General features: G+C 34.8%; 2 protein-coding genes across 2 annotated transcripts in view; one reads left to right on the top strand and one right to left on the bottom strand.

Moving 5' to 3' along the window:
• Positions 1–3,317, bottom strand: part of LOC100313721 (Ryk-like tyrosine kinase) — a 40,496-nt gene extending 37,179 nt beyond the window's left edge. The window contains exon 1 of the mRNA XM_078014281.2: positions 3,120–3,317. Coding sequence (XP_077870407.1) covers positions 3,120–3,231 — 112 coding nt within the window. The 5' untranslated portion in view covers positions 3,232–3,317. The remainder of the gene's footprint in view (positions 1–3,119) is intronic.
• Positions 3,318–11,356: 8,039 nt separating this feature from the next.
• Positions 11,357–17,684, top strand: LOC102806467 (spliceosome-associated protein CWC15 homolog). Its single transcript, XM_085500688.1, has 6 exons — positions 11,357–11,744; positions 14,124–14,236; positions 14,381–14,466; positions 14,635–14,739; positions 16,361–16,467; positions 17,257–17,684. The coding sequence occupies exons 1-6, from the start codon at positions 11,614–11,616 to the stop codon at positions 17,381–17,383; spliced, it is 669 nt and encodes a 222-aa protein (XP_085356814.1). The 5' UTR covers positions 11,357–11,613; the 3' UTR covers positions 17,384–17,684.
• The last annotated feature ends 3,465 nt before the right edge of the window (positions 17,685–21,149 follow it).

The following is a 21,149-nucleotide window of genomic DNA, read 5'->3' on the forward strand; positions in this document are numbered from 1 at the left end:
CAATGTGAAGCGAATTACATTTATATCATAGTTCCATTTCTTACTCTGAATAATTTGTTTTTTTATTAGATCTATGAGAAAAATATTTTGAGTATTTAAGTTTGTAATGATGATTTATATTTGTACTAACTGTAGACTACTTAATTTTGAAATACACGTTCAAAGTTTATAAAAACAAAAACTACCACAGTCATGCACTTTCACAAAATGTTGTTAAAATGTTACACACATTTTGACTAATCAAAATTTGAAGATTCACAGCAAATTATCTGTGCAGCAGACTTTCGGAATCATGGGCAAGTAGTATAATTTACTGAAACAATTTCAATCACAAAAAAAAACATCTGCAAGAATCTGCGGCCCAAATCACAAATAAAAAATATTTTAAATGCTTTCCTAAAATCCACAGATTTCTTACAATGGAAAACACACGCACCTTTGAATAGAATACAGTTCCACAAACCTAACTACAAAATGTCTAATATTAAGACAGTTCCTGAAGCACTCACAGACAGACCCACATTTAAATAACAAAGACATCACCTATGTCGGAAGACAGGTGCCACTTTTTGTATGCAGGTGCTTGTACATGTCAAGACTTTTTTCAAGTTGTGGGGAAAAGGTCATATCTAAGGTCAAGGGGTAATAACAAATTACCATGGTGGATGAAACAAGACCACATCAATCAATGTTCATCATGATATTAAAAACAACTCCCATGTGTTCAGTTCTAAGGGTCAGAAAAAACGAGACTGAGACCAAAGTGGAATTGTGTTACGGCACAATCTTGGGTAAAACAGTCGAATTGATGAGCTGTAGTCAGAAGAAAAAACGAGACCAAGACCGAACTGTGGAAATCTTTTAACAGCACCACCCTGAGTAAAGCAGTTGAATTGATGAGCTCTGGTCAGATGCAGTGAACTAACATATGTCAGCCTTCCTGTCATTCACCCATGTGAATTTCAGGTCACTGTGAATGAACATTCTCCCCAACAAAAGCTACACTGAAGTGATTACATTATTCTAGAATACACACAACAGATATACGGTAGTAGTCTTTATAGTAAATTCATACTCTTTTTCAAATTATCGTGGGATTTGGATCATTTAATGGGCAATTAATGCTGCATTTTGCAATAATATTAATTTGAGATATTAAATATATAGTTCTGTTCCAATATTTGTACAAATCACATGATTACTAAATACCTGTTTCATACCAAAACACTAATTATGGCACTGAGAGATGAGAAAATTTTTGTTTTCTATCATAAGTTTTAACTTTCCAGAAATGCAAGAGTAAACAAAATTTACGAGATTACATATGACTCTCATTTTTAATGCCAGTTGGCATGGTATTAATGTAAAATACTTTCGCTGAAGGGATGATTCAATGAAAATAAAATCCAGCGTATATATCTATTTTCCAATATCTCCTGAAATAAACTTCATACAAAATACCCAAAATGTTTTTTCTGCGAAAATGAATTCCAGCTAAATAAAGTATTTAATAGTACATGACTCATTTCTACCTTTGGTGGTCTAGCGATCATTATCATGCAACCACTCATTCCATACAACTTCTATTTATATCGACGTCAGCGTACTGTGTAAAACTATTTCAAGCAACATACATATACATATCAGCAAAGCACTGACATTGGAATGCCAAAAATCAAATCACCAATGCTATTAAGTGTATTTTGACAGATGGGGAATGCCCAAATTACACCACCAATCCCGTTAACCTTCTTTATACCAACAAACAGACTGCCCATTCAACTAGAAAATATCTAATGTATATTCATTAATATTTCAAACTTTGCAAGCCCTCCAGAACAGAATTCATCTTGAGACACAGGGGCTGATTTTGAAATCTGATAACCGGATTAACTATTCATATTTTAGATTTTTTTTTTCATAAATATTTTGGTATCAGTAGCCCACATTATCAATGATCATTAATTTGTATTTCCATGGTAACTGTCTTGTTGTTATTAATAATTATCATAAGTGGTTCAACAGATACCATTAAAATCATATTTATTATCATGTCTATATCTATTATGAATTATTGATTTGAAATAACTATGTATATCTAAAACTGAAATAATAAATTCCTCAGTCAAATTGCTAATCACATGTTTACCCTGTAACAGACCTCCAAGTTTACGATGAAAAAAAAAAAAAGGTTTGACAATGACAACCATGTGCTGCTGGATAACAACTATACATGTGTCCAGAATGTGAAACCAAGCTGTCTAATATCGTATTTTAGCACTGTGTATGTTTTTTGTTGTGACTTTTCTAAGGACTTGCTATGATCTCTATAGAAGAAGTCCCAACGCCGACGCGATTCAATGCAGAGTCGCACAAAAGGCAGAGGTGGTGTGAATTGGGTTCATCACTTTCTCCCTTTTAAAACTACACTCCCGTCAGAATTACTGGATACAACAATGCCATGGTTTATCTCTTATACATTCAACAGTTTTTCTGCAATGAGTACAGTAAATAATATCCACGCTACCGAGTCGTGTCGGCGAAATACTACTCACGAACAACACACATAGTCGTTTTCGATCGGTTTACGCTACGACGAACACAACAGAAACCCGGGTGCTCTGCTGAGTGGACACCATAGTGCTTGTCCTAAACACATTACCGCCGAAACATCGCTCGTTTATTATAATACACTCTCAGTTGTAAACATAACCGATGTTCTTCGTGAAGATCTATTAAAGAGGTCGGCACTTGCCGAGTTTTTTCGACTTCACTGTTACAGCGATACTATAATTTCCGAAAGATGATACGTAGCTACAAGATTGCGATCACAGACCGAGAACGAAACACATCGCTGCGCTGACTGGTGATAACCAGCTAAAGTAGTCGTCAAAGGGTTTCTATATTCTAAAAAAATCATGCCCGCTTTCAATGAAAACGCAATCGGTATAGCGTGATCGCCTCACCAAATACCATAGAACCAGTATTTTCAAATGATGTGCTTGAAGTGACGAAATAGTGAAGAAAACAGCAAAATATTGTGTATGTGTTGGGTGTGAAATGCTCTTATACAATGGCTACACATGCATCTCTAACCACGGAATGATCTTGACACATACCTAACAGATTTTTCACCTCCGCGTCGCTTATATACAGGTTTAAATTCGATGAAACTCCTGTGAATACCACAAAACACATCACCGATCTCCAAAATACAATCCATTCAGCCATCGTGTCTTCTATGTCACCAGTTTTTTCACGTCTGGTAATGCGGAGAATGATATAAACACTCTGACCCTTCGTGGGTCACCCATTACATCCTCATTAGCTATGCAAGTGGGAGGGTCATCCGCTAAGATTACCTCTTTCAGACCGATCCATTTCAATAAAGGGGGTTGACAGCTCCTTATTATAATGCATTCACTTCTGAGACTTTTTTAAGACAATTGGTAAAGGTGTATTGTTTTCTTGAATGAATTGGCACTTACTCGTCTCGTGTGCGCGATGGTTTACTTTCTATAGAAATTGACGCCAACCATCAAATGGGCAACGAGTGATTCCATCAAACCGTGGAGGTAAAAAGAACTAAAATGACCTCCAAGGTCAAAGCCACCGTACCTTCTTCCGGGCTTCCCTGACCGAAGGTCAGACACACATAAGCCACAATATTTTCCTAGTTCGTTGTTGTTTTATGTGATTAGTGCTTTGTTATCATTTAGTTCATGTTTACGGATGCAAATCCGTCATGGGAGAAATTCCATTCGTATGGACCCAGAACACCGCCTAACGTTATGCGGCAGATCTAAGGAGTGAGTCTGTGGAACCATGGAGTTAAGATATTTGGATCCCGCCATGGTGGGACCGCAGTCATTTAAGGACTGGAAATCGATCAGTACCATTTATCATTGATTTACCCGATCACACAAATCCAGTAATTAATAGCATGTTTAGAATGTGATGTAACATTTTAGTTTCACTTTTATCAATGTAATATCTGACTGATGCTACTCATCGATTTATTTGTTTTTTTAGCTCTCGACTTTGGGTGGAACCATCGGCATCCTCCATTAACACGATTGGAAAGATGATCGCACAACAAAAAACGTTTGGCGTCGCGTGCATGTGTTATAACAACTCCCATGATCTATATAATGCATACAAATCTTCATAATTATCATTAACACCATCACAGTGCTTATGCAAAATACAAATGTGTCACAAACCAGGCACGAATCTCATCCACACTCATTGCCATATCGCAATTTTCCTTCTTTGTTTTAGTTTTCAAACGTTCGTCATGGCCGGAAGTTTGACAGTGTTCGTAACATGACTAATAATGGATTGAGCGTGGAGCATTACCAAATCAAGAATAATGCAATCAATGATCAGAAAATGTTACATTGATAAAAGTCAGAGTAATACTTAAAAGTAACGTCACATTTTTAACATGGTAATTTGAACGATATTTTTTGCGAATAATTCGGTTATAATAACACCACAGAAAATCCCCAGCTTTTTCCGGTCAATGAATATTATACTCAGTGTGCCAATATATATATTTATTTATGGTCAATCAAAATATTGATTTACCGTTTTACGAAACGAATTTATTCTTTTTAATATTTGCTAGCACATGGCTGTCCATCTTGTCTGATTGCGTGTGGTAACTGTACCAACAGCAGACGACACCATTTACGTGATGACGTCACGCTTCTTGTACACGTATCTATCATAGCAAAATAAGAATCAGTCAAAAAAAAATACACACATATTTAATACATTAGTTTGTGCATATAATAATAATAATTTCATTTAATACACCGTAATGAAAGTTAACAAATCATGTTAGGCTGTTATGTAATACATTTTAAAAACCAGTAACAAAAATAAAATACAAGGTAAAGAAAATATACGTTACAACTTGAAAAATTCAACATGTACGCATCACCCCAAACGACTACATTGAAGAAATTACACAGGAACGACATATAGTTATAGTTATGTTTACCGACCGACTCTCGTGATTCACTGTAGTTGCTCGATAGTAGCGGAGGACACAATTACCTGTATGTACATGGTTAGAATCTGTAGCACCAGGGACAAAGGGAAATGATAAATATTATTCCATAGAGTGATTATAAATAGATAAATCCTACGATATTTCTCACGACCGTGCTAAAGTACGATCAGTCCCAGGGCGAGAATAAGCATTGTTTTAGCTACATCTTTGATTAGAGAAATTACTTAACAGTTTATCTAAATTAGCTAAAACAAAATGCTAGTTATGTTTTTCAATTTCACCAATAAGGTGTTATTTCAAGTTTTGTATCTGTTTTACGAGAGAAAAGCATTTTAATTATGTTCTAACTATTTTTCTGTCAAAATCTCCGGTATTGATGGGTACATTTCTTTATTCATAGCATTATATATATCACGTACACGTATAGGCGTACCACTATAGGTGATGTCTTCCATTGTGTTATACAACGTTAGGCCCATGATCCAATCATTACGTTGTCAGTTCACGCACCATTATTACCATTTCCTGTCCCCCAGATAATTCACCGGAAGTAATTTTACGGGTTTGAAATTCACCGAATGACGTGATGCTTATCCTATACTATTGACGCTCACCTAAGACGATAACATTACAGTAAACTCTATGCAATGAATAGGGTTTAGACCAAATATGAAAAACACGGACACTTCAGGATTTAATGGCGAAACAATTTCTACTTTAGCGGTTGCCAGACCATTGAAAAGTCTGGAATTTAAAAAAAAAATGCACAGAGACAATTTAACAACAACAAAAAATCTACTGGGAAAGTTACAGAAAAAAATATATTTATAAAATAAAATCCCACACATGTACTTGAAAGAGAAAAGCAAAAACAAAAAGTGACATCGACATCGTATAAAAATGTAGCCTAAAACTACCGTGACGTTAAAGAAAACATAATTTATAGTTCTATTTTCCCCATAGAGTATCTATTGATCAACCCCATACTTTGGAAAACTCTACGTTTACGAAATGTAAACGATCGTTGGTGGCGATGTTGCGAAATCCCGCGAATCATGCCGAATTCATATATTCACAAAGAAGGAACAGTGGTTTAGAAGGGGGTGTTTTGTAGTCTAGTTTGTTTGATATAATTGGGGGAATATATCAACGTGTATTACTACATATGCATGATATCTCCAATTAAAAGGATGTGGTCGTCGCGCCGCGTCCTCTTCGATATGTGACTCATAGCGCCGTATACAACGCGTGTGAAATACTTTGTTTATTTACATGAAATTCGAGCATGGGAATAAGTTGCTCATTGAATTAGAAAAAGAATTCTTGTCGAAAAAATTCCCATGTAACAGGTTTGAGTCCACACGTTTATGGAAACATCAAACATCACTATTTTGGAAAAAAGAAAGTGTAAACAAAAAGTTCTGGATGCACGTCTACGCGAAAATACCCCCCCCCCCCCCGATTTCGAAACGTCAAACATTTTTTTTAGTCGCTGTTTATGACAAATGTTTCCTTATTTGATCCGATAGGTAACTTTTTGTTCACCAAAGTTGTGTTCACGTCTAATGTTTACACATATTGTAATTTTCTGTTCTCTGCTCTCTCATTTCAACTCAAAGAGATGGTCCTCACTCTGAATTGCCCGGAACAGCGATGGGGGCTTATAATGTGGACAACATGTCAATGTACCATAATCACCGGTACAGACGTAGCCTGACATAGTGATGCTCAAAATCCAACACAAGTGAGGTCTGATGCCGTTCGGCCGGCGAGGGCGCTACTCACGCCTACATGTCAGGCTAGTACAGACGATAAAGATGCATTACTCGGCTGGTTACTCAGTACGTTAGTTTGACGAATTGATAAAGTTTACAAAATATCTGAGAACATCGCTTACTACTAACACACCTGTAAGTTGTCCGCCATTGAAGCCTAAATTAACCATATATATTCAACACATTTACGGCATGTGACCCACTTACATCCCACAAACCGACTAGCTAGGTTCAGATATCATATTTAGTAAACAAATATAAACCAACTCCCCCAAATCATTGATCAAAACAAATTAACACCAACAGCCCGGGAAGGAACAATAAATGATTATCAAGACGATAAAATGAAGGAAAATGATTATGAACATACAAACCTTTAAATGTAAACATACTTAAATGAAACAAAGGACTACAACATGATAAGTGACAATAATTTTGAAATCTAATTAGGTACAAAGGAAAAAATCTAGAGCAACTGGATTGTTAGTAGATGTAGGAAGGTGCAAAACAGCATCCCAATAGCGAATCACAACCTGTCGTTCACAAGATAGAAAAAGATTATCCTTCCGAGTCGTCCAGTATTCCACTCAGCAGCTGATTTGATTACTTTTCTGGTTTGTTTTCTTATGAATTATATTTGAATGATGTAGAAATTGATTTAAAGGGCGGTAGTCGTCGAGTCACGCATGCGCGAGATGTACGGGTCTCATATAAACAAAGATGACGACTTTGACTGTTGCGCAGATCAACGAGTACAAACTGAGACGTTACCAAGTTTCAATTAGATATTTTAGGCGATTGGAATGTATCGAAGGTGTCACCGGCGGTAATTATCGCAAGTCGCGCCCGGGTCAAACTCATACTTGTCATTTCCATAGAAGAGCGCATTGGATTGTGGGAAAATCAATGTTTATGACTACCACCGCACTTGAGAGATCACAACGAGCAAAATAATGCAACTACTAGTATTGACAGTCTAAACCTTGTCAAGACGCCAGGCCATGGTGGCATTTGCCCTGATCTATTAAAACATTCACCACATATAATGAGACAGGTTTACTTACTAGTAGCTTATTTAATGAAATTCGAAAACATGAATGGTCAAACATCCATGGTCAAACACCCATGCATGAATACATACACAAGGGGTAGCAAGGAGGAAGCTGATAACTATCGGGGAATATCGTACCTTCCAATTATTGACAAGGTGTTTGCATCAATAATGTATTCCAGAATATTTGAGTGGGTCGATATTAAGTTAGAAGCCTACTCATAATTTTATTCATTTTGCAATAAATTGTACTCCAAGGCAATATAAGAATATTGACCTAAAAAAAGTTGGGGGTCACCAGCCTTTTTTTTCGAGAAATTGATGGTTGTATTTTAGTGGAAAGTCACTTTTTTGACACTATTATAACACTTTTACCACATGTTCCTATGGCAGAGATATTAACTGTAACACACAAAATAATGCCATTTAATTCTACCATGGATCATTATCTCCATGATTGTACTTAATAAACTAATGAACATTGTCATGTGATTTATGACCAACTTTGTCAAAAATTATGACTAGGCTTCTACCTTAATTCTCCTATTGTTAAAAAGCAATATAAAAAAATAATCGACTATCGACAACTTATTCATTATCGATATCTTCATGAATGATCGTTTCTATTGTTCATATGTTGATTTTGAACAAGAATTCGATCCTTTAAACCACCATCTTTTATTCTATAAGTCATCTAAACTCGATCTAACTGGTAATGTTTTTAATGTTTTGCCTTCAATCAGTCATGTGTCCGCACACCAGATGATATGAGAAATAATTTCCAATGTTTATTTGGCGCCAAGCAATGTTCTATTCTCTCTTTCCATTACTATTTTTGTATTTTGTCGTCTAGCTTTACAGAACAATTTCAAGGTGTATGCTAAAATGTTACATCTGTATGCGGACAACTTTGGTTTTTTGAGTAACAAAATCATTGGCTTTCAACGCCTCTTAAATCAATTAGAAAAATACTGTTCAAAATGAAACATGTATCACTTATCTTTGATAAAACCAATACGTTGGTTAACAGGAAAAGGTAGCGCACTCCGTGAAACAGAGAATTGGTTTTATAAAGACGATGCCTCACCCACAGTACCCGAGTATAACTATGTAGGGGTTGCATTGTCAAGTACAGGAGTATGGTCACTGTCGGATTCAGAAATTCGGTAAGGGCGCCCCATTGACGTGGACTGGGTTTGTCTTTTTTTTTTTTTTTTTTTTTTTTTTTTTTTTTTTTTTTTTTTTTGCGGGCTGAAGAAGGGGGGGGGGGGCGCGCCTAATCGTAAATCCGCGCGTGACGGTACACTGGCAAAACACAAATACATTTAGCCGACCAGGCACATAAATCCTTGTTCGCAGATATAAAACTTCTGTCAAATTTCGTTCAAGTACCCTCAGAAACGCTTGCGAGCATTTTCGAAGGCAACATTTTCACTTATGGGCGGGCATACTAATATAGGGTTTTAATAATAATAACTTTATTAATAATAATAATAACTTTATTTCACTACTAAAAAACCTTCAGCGGGTTTTTGTATGGTAAGGAACATAAATACATACAATACATAAGAGATAAAAAATAAAATGTTAGTAAAATAAAATAAAAGAAATAAATTAATTACTTTCTGTGGTTTTAAAAATTGTGCTCTTTAAGTATTTTGCTAAAGCTATATTATTCTCCATAGTCTTTTTAAATATGGAATTCACATCCATTGTGTAAATATTTATTGAACACTCATCAAACAGTTTTTTTCTTTGTTCTATATAGCCAGTACAAAATAGCAGGAAATGTTTTTCATCTCCTAATGCTTTAGTGTTACATTTATTACAGTGTCTATTTTCTAATTCTATTTTGGGCTTTGTTCTTCTACCTAATTCTATTTCTAAGCTGTGGTCACTCAGACGGAATTTTGAAAGCATTTTCCTGAGGCTGAAATTTGAAATGTTTTGCAAATAATTTTCCATATTATAGCTTACTTTGAATAGTTTGTATGTTCTCAGTTTTGTTCCCCTATTTTCATTGGTTTCACTGAAATTTAGTTTTTCTCTCCATCTTTGAATATAAAACTCAGATAGTCTGAGTTTTACTTTTTTTAGTATTTGATTCCAATTTTCCATATTGTGATCATTTTTTATTTTAATTAGATCATGTCCCAGTGTAGCATTAATAGTCCTTACCCAGTTTGAATTAATTTTTATCATTTCATCCAGGGCTAATTTTAAAATGTGATTATCTGGCAGACTATATAGTCTATGGCAGTATTTAATTTGAGCCAAATTAATTTTTAATAATAATAATAATAATAATAACTTTATTACACTACTATGCCATCAGAGGGTGCAGTATGGTAAATAAAATACAAACTATAAGATAAAATTAAAAATAAAAGATGTTAAAAGCTTAATAGGAAAAACAAATTAAGGATAGTTACAGGATTTTCCCAATGTAGAAGTGATAGCTATCATATACATGATTTCTGTTTTGCCTTATTTAGAAACTTTGCCAGGGATATGAAGCACGTCATTATTTTAATGAAATTGTCTGTTTTATTTAGTTTATTTTTAATTCCTATTTCTTGAAACAGCTCCCCTCTTTCTTTATTGAGAAATTCACAATCTAGGATAAAATGTTGTTCGTCCTCAACTGAATTTGTATGACATTTTTTACAAAATCGCTCATCCGCAGGAATTTTTGGTCGTTGTTGTCTGCCTCTTTCAATTTCTAAATTATGATCACTAAGCCTAAATTTACTCACAATTCTCCGAAGGCTGAAGTTTGTTATTTTGATCAGGTAAGTTTCTATTTTCAAAAACGATTTAAACAATTTATATGTTCTCATTTTATTGCCATCTTTACCATTTTTACTGTGAGGAGAATTTAAGCTTTCTTTCCATAATTTTTCATAATCTTTTGTGAGTTTTATTTTAACAACATTTGAGATTTGATCAATGTTATTTACTTTATGGTTTAATTTTATTGTTTCAAAGTCATTGTGGCCCATTATATTTTCAATATGTTTTATCCAACTAGAATTATTCTTAACTACTTCATCGAGAGTATATGGTTATCAGGTAGGGTATTTAGCCTGAACCAATATTTATTATTGTCATCTTTTAATACATCACAAGCCCAGATTTCTGCCCCGTACATTAAAATTGGTGAAATTAGTTGGTTAAATAATGCTAAAAATCTCGAAAGTGTACTTCACAAGTTCTGTAAATATGGACCTTTTAATTAACTCCCAACGTATGTATGTACTCAGTACGGGAGTCAGTAGTAGTTAGAAGGGAACTTTGTCAGCGACGCTATTTTAGAATTGTTTAATATTGGATCCGCATCCTAAAATAATTTTAGATCGTTACGTTGTGTATTGTTATCAATTTTATTGAAATTGGTTGAAACATCTCGCTAAAATCTATCAGAGCATGACACCTCCGATCAGAGGATTCGAACAGAGCGGCACTGGTGGTATAACATGTGCGCCCTCACTCGACCAATACAACTAAACAAAATGGCGGCGTCCTGAAAAGTTGTGAAGAATTTCCTTCCGTTTCGTATTGGGCGAAATTCAAGCGTTTGATAGTTATAGCTGTCTTTAACGGTGATCCACTTGCACAACAACATCTTATATCGCAAGTAATACCATTTTATTTTTGTTAGTCGTCATTATTGTTGCATTTTGACGCTAACATTTGACTGAGAGAAGCCAACATCGCAACAGAGACTATTGTACACAACGGATTGCGACTGATCAGCGTTGATCGCGATGACTACAGCGGCAAGACCAACATTTGAACCCGCTAGGGGTGGAAGAGGTAAAGGGGAAGGTGATCTTAGTGCGTTATCAAAGCAATATTCCAGCCGAGATTTACCATCACACACAAAACTTAAATACAGGTAGGTACAGAGGTTGGGAATGACATCCGGGTATTTTTAAACATTCACAAAGCCGAGATCCTCTACAAATGGGGAGATATTTTCCCGATTGATATTTACTGCAGTGCTTTATTTATGTTAAATCTCAAAAACAATCTTCTAGTTGTGAACAGATTTAAGTTAAAATATCGCAAGACTTTTACCACAGTCAGCTGGCTTACGTACACGTGATAATACGACCCAATGTTTCAGTGGGTGATTCATATTTTACGAATTTACGGAAAGTTATTGAACCCAAATTGACCAATACTCGACAATTTGTTATTCCGCCGGTCACATGCCAGTTCGTGAAGAACCAATTGTTTTCTCTATCTAGTTCTAAGTCAGCTGGCCTTGACAATACATCATCTAAACTTTTGCGTATTTCTGCTCCATTCATTTGTGAAAGTATTGTTTATTTATTCAACCTTAGCATTTCATCAGGTATTTTTCCAGACATGTTTAAGCATGCCAAAGTTATTCCATTACACAAGGGCGGATCCCAGGACTTGTGTAATTTTCGTCCAATTTCGCTTCTCCCAATAATCTCAAAAATCTTTGAAAAACACGTGCATGATCACTTATACCATTATTTGAACAGTAATGATTTAATTTCTAAATCGCAGTCAGGTTTTCGGAAATCACATTCTTGCCATACAGCTATGATTAAGCTATGCGATGCATTACTTAGCAACATGGATGATGGCTTATTGTGTGGTTTGCTTTTCCTTGATTTAAGCAAGGCGTTTGATATGGTAGATAAACACGTATTATTAAATAAGCTCTCAATTTATGGCATTTCTCCAATCTCCCTTGTTTGGTTTAATTCTTATTTAACTGACAGAAAGCAAGTCGTGTATTTGATGGGTAAACAGTCGGATGCTGTCAATATTCGACATGGCGTACCACAGGGTTCGATTTTAGGACCATTATTATTTCTTCTATTTATTAATGACCTACCATTATTTCTTGAAAACAGTTCCATTGATATGTATGCGGACGATCAAACTCTGTTATCGTCTGGACCAAGTATCAATGTAGTCACAAAGCGCATTAATGATGATGTTTGGCCAATTTTGCGTTGGGTTAATTGCAATTACATGTCAATCAACACATCTAAATCAAAATCTATGCTTGTTGGATCCCGTCAAAGGCTGAATAATAATGGCGAAGATTTTCTGGTTAACTTCAATGGTGAAATAATTAAAACAGTCAGTTTCGAAAAGTCGCTCGGGGTGGTTTTAGATAAAACTCTATCATGGGATCATCATGTTGATATGCTTTGTAAAAAGCTTAGCCAAAGAATTGGTGTTCTTATGAGAGTTCGCAGCTTCTTACCTATTTCCGTCAGAAGAATATTGTATTTTTCATTTATTCAGTCGTTATTGGACTATTGCTGTATAGTATGGGGAAATACAAGTCAATCAAATTTATGTCGGGTGTATAAGCTTCAGAAAAGGGCAGTTTGTGTGATTTCCTCTGACAACTTTAGCCAATCGTCGTTTGAACTGTTCAAAAAACATAGTATCTTGCCTATGGATTACAGAATTTCATATTTTCTAGGTATTGTAATGTATATGGCAACCAATGGCTTGGCGCCTTTATATATAAGTGAAATGTTCAGTCCTATCTCCCAAACCCACAAGTACAGTACACGTTCCTCTCTTAAAAATAATTTATGCATTACTAAATGGAAAACATCCATGGGTCAGAGGACGTTTCAGTATAGAGGGGTAACCCTATGGAATAACTTGCCATTCCATATCAGAAATTCGGCCTCTTTAGGCATTTTTAAGAAAACCTACAAAATTTATCTGAGTGAAAAATTTGTTGTAAATGGCTCAAGCCTATAATATGTATATTGTGTTTTTTGTCCCTACAGAGGGCCCAATGAAAATTACTTTATTGTATATTGGCCTACCCTCTTTAAATAAAGTGTTAAATAAATAAATAAATAAATAAATAAATAAAATAGATGTGATCAATTTGAAAGTTGAGAAACGTGTTTTTCAGCCTCCTTCACATCAGGGGAAAAATACCAAACTTTCACAGCCAAACCATCTGTTGGGGTAACAAAATTACAAACAAACACGATTGTGACGAACACCTAATTATGGAAAGAACATAGAAACAAGGTTTTTGAAACCAAAATCTTCATCTAACTGTAAGGCCGTTGCTTATTGGCTCCTGAATTGGATGACGATTTTGGTTTTTAAAAACCCTGGGAAATTGTTCTATGTTCTTTGTGTAATTAGGTGCTTGTATTTCCTGAATATTTGAGTTTTTTTTCAATGTTTCATAACCAAATAAGATCAACAACTCCTGGTATAAATTTTACTCCACAATTGTTATTGTTTACAGACAAGCAGGACAGAACACTGCTGATGATTTGCGTGACCGTGACTTCCGTAAAGATCTTGATGAAAGGGAAAGAACTGCAGCAAGAGAAAAGCGAGGTGATCGAGGCAGGGGAGGTAAGAATCAAATCACTTGGTAGATATTTTCATATTAAGAAAGTATAAAGCTGACAACTATTTGGTGGCACATTTACTCAAGTAGAACTACATCAGGCAACTTTTTACAATGTTATCTACAACTTTGTATTTTTTAAATTTCAGAATCATCAGCGGGTTCGAAACGTCCTCGCATTGAACAAATACCTGCTGCAAATCTAGATGCCGATGATCCTATTGAAGATGATGATGTAAGTGAGGTGTAGGTAGTCTTCAGCAATAGGTTGCAGATAATATCATAGATGATAATATGTAGTCATAACCATTTATCATTTGTTGTTGTGTGTAACCCCGGAAGATAATGATTTTTTTGCATTGTATGGCGAACTGAATCACTGATTTTGTTGTGTATTTCGCAGGATGATGACCTGTCAGATAGTGATGATGATGATGATGACACAGCAGAATTGTTAGCTGAATTGAACAAGATCAAAAAAGAAAGAGCAAGTGAACAAGCAAGACGGGTGAGTTTGATATATCAGTTATACAATACAATGCTGTCCCCAACCAGCAGCTTAGCTTCTGAACCAGGACTATTGTCCGATTGTTATTATAATTATGTATCGACCGACACGCATCCTGCCAGTCATGGATTATAATTTGTAAACAATAGACATAGTCGCACGGTGTGGTAGCGGCTTATAAACAATACAAGTCAATTTTGTAAAATTAGCACCCCTTTGTTCGTAAGTGAATACTTTGACGATTGACGCAGTCTTTAGATTGAAAGCTAAAATTCTTTCAAAATCAATTCCACCCCGATATAACATGGGCAAAGCGGAATTCACGATCAGTTTACGCTACTCAAGAAAAAACGTGTCAATTGCGTTATTGGGTAAAATACATTTGAACTGTTATCATCGCGAATCATGTAAAAACTCTTCTTTCAAGACTTCTTTTACCTTTACCTCAATGCTAATCACCTCTTTTGAAAACCATCATGCAGTTTTCATCTGAAATCCATACCAACACATCGTGCCACGACATCGCTTTACTTCCGCAATGTAATTTTTCTGATCACTACCATTTGTAAAACTTCAGGTCCTACCGGCATTATCATCTGGTATTCTGATTAATTAATGGTGTTTTTGACCCATCAGGTCAAAGGACACATGTCGGTTAACTAATGCGTCACAATCATGGCGGTATGTGTTTTTCACTGAAGCGTTCGAGTGATCGAAAATAATCGCTCCTGATAAAACTAAGTCAAATTTTACGTTTATTTCATATAAAAAAAAGAAGTAACATTTTTTGCATGGCATGACTGAGTAAGAAGAATTATTGGTATAACTGGTGTATAACATCGTGTCGTGACTTTGATGATCGTTTGGAACCGAGTTTTATTTGTTCGTTCATTACTGTAAATGTAAACGCTGATGGTATGAATAATGAACAGCAATTTTTTGTAGTAAATAAGATCATGAAAGTTGTGAACATATTCCTGGCTGAAACGTTTCAAATGCGTTTCATTTAATTTTTTACAATTTATTTGTTTGTTTTTAATAGTCTGCAGCATTTGCATTACGATTCGAGAATGTTTCATTTTTAAATTCAAACTCTTCTAAATTGTGAAACGTAATTTTTTGCACTGTGACTGAGCTCATTAATATTACAAAAGTGCCCAAAAGAATAGTGTTTAATAACACTGTATGAAGCAAATAAATATGTGCCACTTTTTGAAAATATATGTTGTCTGTTGTGTGGGTGTAAATGTGTTTTGGTCAACCTCTATTATTATGTAAATTATATGCAAATAATATGCAAATGAGTCCACCACACTGATTTAAATTCTAGGGGAGAACACTGAAGTCGATGTAAATTTGATGTGCCATCACTGTAACAGAAGTGCACATAAACTAAAAATTACATTTAATGTATGCTGTCATTAAATCATGACTTATTTTGACCATAGACCACACCTCTGTCATTAACATAAGCCTATGTTGACAATTTCTAGTGTTTCAGCCGCAGACAAAAGAAGGGTTGAAATGAATGTTCAATTCAATACATCCAGGACTTGAAATGTCCGGTCCACAAAATTATTGTAAGAAAATGACTTTTAAGTAACAATTACTTTCCTTACAGGAAACAGAACAAAAGCTTGAAGAAGAACGAATTAGAACAGAAAACATTTTGAGTGGTAATCCTTTATTGCAGGGTCAACAAAAAATTGATTTTAAAGTCAAGAAGAGGTAAGTTGCTACTTTAACAAAGTACTGTAAAATATGATGAAAAAGCGACATACTATTTTAGCGAATTATGGTAAAATGACGTAATAGCGTAATGTTGATTTAGCAAATCTCTCTTGTCTTTTGTTGATTTTTCTGTTTTCAAAATACTTGTCTGTCATCTGCCAAAACAAATACGCAGTTATCACCTCCATAAAAACAAAGAAAACTGTCAAAGTGTAATAAGGAAGTGCTCCAGATTATTATGTTTTCTGTGTTGTTTACAAAGTGTGTGTGGAGAAAAAGACGTTGTTTGGCTGCCATTTTGAATTTATAATGAAGTCATTAGTGACATCTTAAATTAGCGAATTAGTTCTCTTGCTAAAAAAGACATGCTCACGAAAAAGACATGTTTTACAGTAATTTTGTCGCCATGTGTGCTATTTCTAATTTAACAAAGAAAGCCCTTGCTTCATTGTGGTCCGTACTTCAACCTCTAAAATGGAATTCAATTCAAATGTATTGTTGATCACTTATAATATAGGGGTTGGTTGTATATTGTTGCAGTGGACCAATCTAGATGTTTAACATCGCAAACAGACTGTGGGATTGTGCCAAACTATCAATGTGGTTGTCAAATCCTCTGGCCAAGATTAATTCGCTAACAAATGCGATATGGGGGAAACTATGCTTGAGGTTCTCATGGGCTTGTTTAGCCCCTGACTTGACACAGTCTGCAGACTGATGCTTTTTCTCAAACACAACTCTGTCGAGTTGATATTAATTAATTTACCGGCATGGTGTTTTTTGCAGGTGGGATGACGATGTTGTATTTAAAAACTGCGCCAGAGGTGAAGATGACAAAAAAGATGGTAAATTCATCAATGATACACTCAGATCAGACTTTCACAAAAAGTTCATGGAAAAGTACATCAAATAGCTTCATATTTTTTTTATCTTTATCATTCATGTTTTAACTTTGGCCAAACTTGATTTGTGCAAATCAAGCTTAGCAACCCGATTGAGCGAGAATAAAATCACTTGATTTCGATATTCTTAATTGGGTCTTCTGAATGTGCGATAATCTTGTTCAGTCACTAAGATGCAGTTCCTGGATGTTAAATAAACAAGGGAAAGGGGGAGCATATTGTATGAGAGAGATTAACACTTGTAAACTATTATTTTTGTCTAGTGTATTCCTTTATCATGTATGTCAATAAATTGTATTCTTGTTTTATTAATTTGTTTTTCTTTTGATTAATAAAAGATGTCTGGGTGGCTATCAAGTCAGCATTCAACTCCTATTCCAATTTCATAATGGAGTGCAGTACAAAATACACATACCGTAGTTTGTGAAATCAGGGTGGATAACCAAAACATGTGTATTATTAAAATATCAATCCTTTTAATCATTTTGTTGTAATATGCATGTCATTTTGGCAGACTTTAATGAAAATACAAATTCACTTTGTCAATTTGTGTTGATAAAAATACAGAACAGTTATTATTCCAGGAGTGCAATCAGACCATTCTGCAGTTCAACTTATACTTAACTTAGCCGAATTAAATCGAGGTCCATCACACTGGAAATTCAATGCTAGCCTTGTAAATGACGAAGTCTTCGTAAAAAGTTTAACAGAAAAAATTTCAGTGTGGAAAATGGAAGTAGAAAACAAGGATAAGGGACTTATTTGGGACTACATAAAATATAAAGCAAGAGAATTCTCTATAAAATACTGTAAAAAAAAGGCCAAAAGCCGTAAAGATAAAATTAAAGAATGTGAAAAGGAAATTATACTCCTGGAAAAATTATGTTGCAACACCCCAACTGAAAATAATTTAAATAATTTAGAGGAAGCCAGACATGAACTAGAAAAAGAATACAACTACATCACAGAAGGGCAAATAATTAGATCTAGAGCAAGCTGGTATGAAAAAGGCGAAAAGAATAATAAATACTTCCTGGGTTTATTAAAAACAAAAAAAAGTAGATCGGTTATAACGCGACTTAAAAAGAACAATAGAACTATAGAAAATCATAAAGAGGTACTTCTGGAAATAAAATCATTTTATGAAGATCTCTATAGGGCAATCACTAAAGAGAACCCAAACCTGCAGGAATTTTTAAATGACAAAATACCCAAACTGGAGGAAAAATCAAAAAATGTTTGTGAGGGACTACTATCCATTGGGGAGGTATTCAATGTGTTGAAATCACTTCCAAAAAATAAGAGCCCGGGAAATGATGGATTGACTTCAGAGTTCTACAAGACCTTTTGGCCCATAGTGGGAAAAATGGTTGTTGATTCCCTAAATTCTGGGTACCATAAAGGGGAATTCTCAGTCTCACAACGTCAAGGTATAATAACTTTAATTGAAAAACAAGGGAGAGACCAACAGCAACTTAAAAACTGGCGGCCAATCACACTTTTAAACGTGGACATGAAACTTGCATCAAAATGTTTAGCAAAAAGAGTTGAACAAATCTTGCCGGAGATAATTGGTTTATCTCAGGTTGCTTTTGTGAAGGGAAGAATTGCAGGAGATTATATAAGACTGATAGACGAAATTTACAACTATACACTGGAGCAGGGTTTGCCTGGCATCTTGTTGGCAATAGACTTTGAAAAGGCCTTCGACACCGTCAATTGGAAATTTCTTTTACATGTTTTAGAAAAATTTGGATTCGGGGAAAATTTCTGTAGATGGGTCAAAGTAATGTACACAAACATTCAAAGCAGCATAATGAATACCGGTAATGGTTATAGCACGGGATATTTTGAAGTCCAAAGAGGGGTGAGACAAGGGGACCCTTTGTCGCCAGCTTTATTTATATTGGTACTGGAAACATTACTTATTGCAATAAGGGAAGACAAAAATATTATTGGTATTTCAGTGGCAGGGCAGCATGTTAAGGAATCCGCATTTGCGGATGATATGACATGCTGTCTCTCTGACTGTAAATCTGTGGAAGTTCTATTATGCAAGATGAAAACATTTCAGACATGCTCTGGGTTGAAAATAAACAAAGAAAAAACTGAAGCGGTCTGGCTGGGAAAATGGAGAAACAAAAAAGATGAGAAATTCGGGGTAAAGTGGCCCACCTCGCCTATTAAGATTGTAGGAGTATACTATTCATACGATAGAGTGGAAATAAGAGAAAAAATATAGAAAAACCCCTAAGAAATCTGAAAAGAATCCTTAATCTATGGAAGTGTAGAAAACTCTCCCTGTTTGGGAAGATTCAAATAATCAAAACATTTGGGTTATCTCAATTTACATATATTCTATCTAATACATACGTGCAAAATAATGTTTTGAAACAAGTTCAAAAACTAATATACAATTTTATATGGGAAGGTACAGACCGAATAGCAAGAAAAACTATGATAGGGGAGGTGGGCAGTGGGGGCATAGGAATGTTAGATATATTCATCACAAAGAAAACTCAAAGGATTCTTTGGATAAAACGTTTAGTAAATGACGAAATACACCATCCCTGGGAATTCTTTGTACAAGACAAAATTAATAAAATTGGAGGGTACATATTATTAAAATGCAACTTCTCAGCCAGACTGCTCCCAGTGAAATTTACGGAATTTATTTTGGATTGTTTAAACATATGGCAAGAAATAAACGAGCATAGAGGAATAGATCAGATTTTATGGAACAATAAATTAATCAAAATTGGGGGAAAATCAATATATTACCGCAAGTTTGATGAACTAGGAATTAGATACATATCTGATCTATACAGTGGTAAAAGAATGAAACCTTGGGTTGATTTTCAGAGGAGAGGTCTAACAATGATTGACAAACTAAAATGGATTGGATTGTGTAACACTATCCCAGAAGAATTAAAACTGGCAAGTAATCTGGAACGTAAAGAAATAAAAATTAGAGTTGAAAATAAACAAATTCACCTAGAAAATATAACAAGAAAATCTTTAAAAGGAGAGCTAATCAACAGAATTTTTATGAAACCCAGAAGTCAGTCAATAATTGAAAATAGATTCACTGATGTAATAGAATGGAACCAAATGTATAAAATGGTCATCAACTTAACAACAGACACGAAAACCAGAGAATTTCAATTCAAACTGTTACACAATATTCTGTACACTAATTATCATCTGCACAAAATTAACCCACAACGCTTCCCAGAAGAAAAATGTACCTTTTGCAATTATCACCCAGAAACGCTTGAACACCTCTTTATGTTATGTAAGTATGTGGTGTCCCTATGGCAAGATATCTTTGTAAATCTAGGGGAAGCACTTCAGCTCAGTAGTGTGCCAAATAAACTTTGTTTGATATTTGGGAATCCTGAATATAGTTGGCAAGTGAACTTTATAAGTCTACTTGCTAGAAAACATATCTATTTCTCAAAATTCAAAAAAACAGTGCCAAACTACCTAAATTTCAAGCATTTGCTGAAAAGATATTTTGAAATTGAAAGACAAATTGCAAGACAAAATAATAAACAAGAGGCACATTACAAGAAGTGGTCCCCCTTGATTCCTTGTATCACATAATGTACACTTAGAAAATACTAAGGTTTCATAAGTTTTACATGCTATGTAACTTCATTAAAGAAGCCCAATAAAAAAAATGTTGTAAACACAAAAAAAAAAAAAAAATACAGAACAGTTCACATTGTTCTTGTATGTTCCATTGGTAGAAAAATGTTGAATGCAAATAACTGA

The sequence above is a fragment of the Saccoglossus kowalevskii genome, chromosome 1 (assembly GCF_978046115.1).
Source record: "Saccoglossus kowalevskii chromosome 1, keSacKowa6.1, whole genome shotgun sequence".
Lineage (NCBI taxonomy): Eukaryota > Metazoa > Hemichordata > Enteropneusta > Harrimaniidae > Saccoglossus > Saccoglossus kowalevskii.

What these genes read in the sequence shown, in the direction of transcription:
- LOC102806467 (XM_085500688.1), top strand. Translation starts at nt 11,614, where the DNA reads ATGACTACAGCGGCAAGACCAACATTTGAACCCGCTAGGGGTGGAAGA. An exon ending in AGGTGATCGAGGCAGGGGAG is followed by an intron (nt 14,237 to 14,380) that starts GTAAGAATCAAA and finishes TTTAAATTTCAG; the next exon opens with AATCATCAGCGGGTTCGAAA. An exon ending in ATCCTATTGAAGATGATGAT is followed by an intron (nt 14,467 to 14,634) that starts GTAAGTGAGGTG and finishes TGTATTTCGCAG; the next exon opens with GATGATGACCTGTCAGATAG.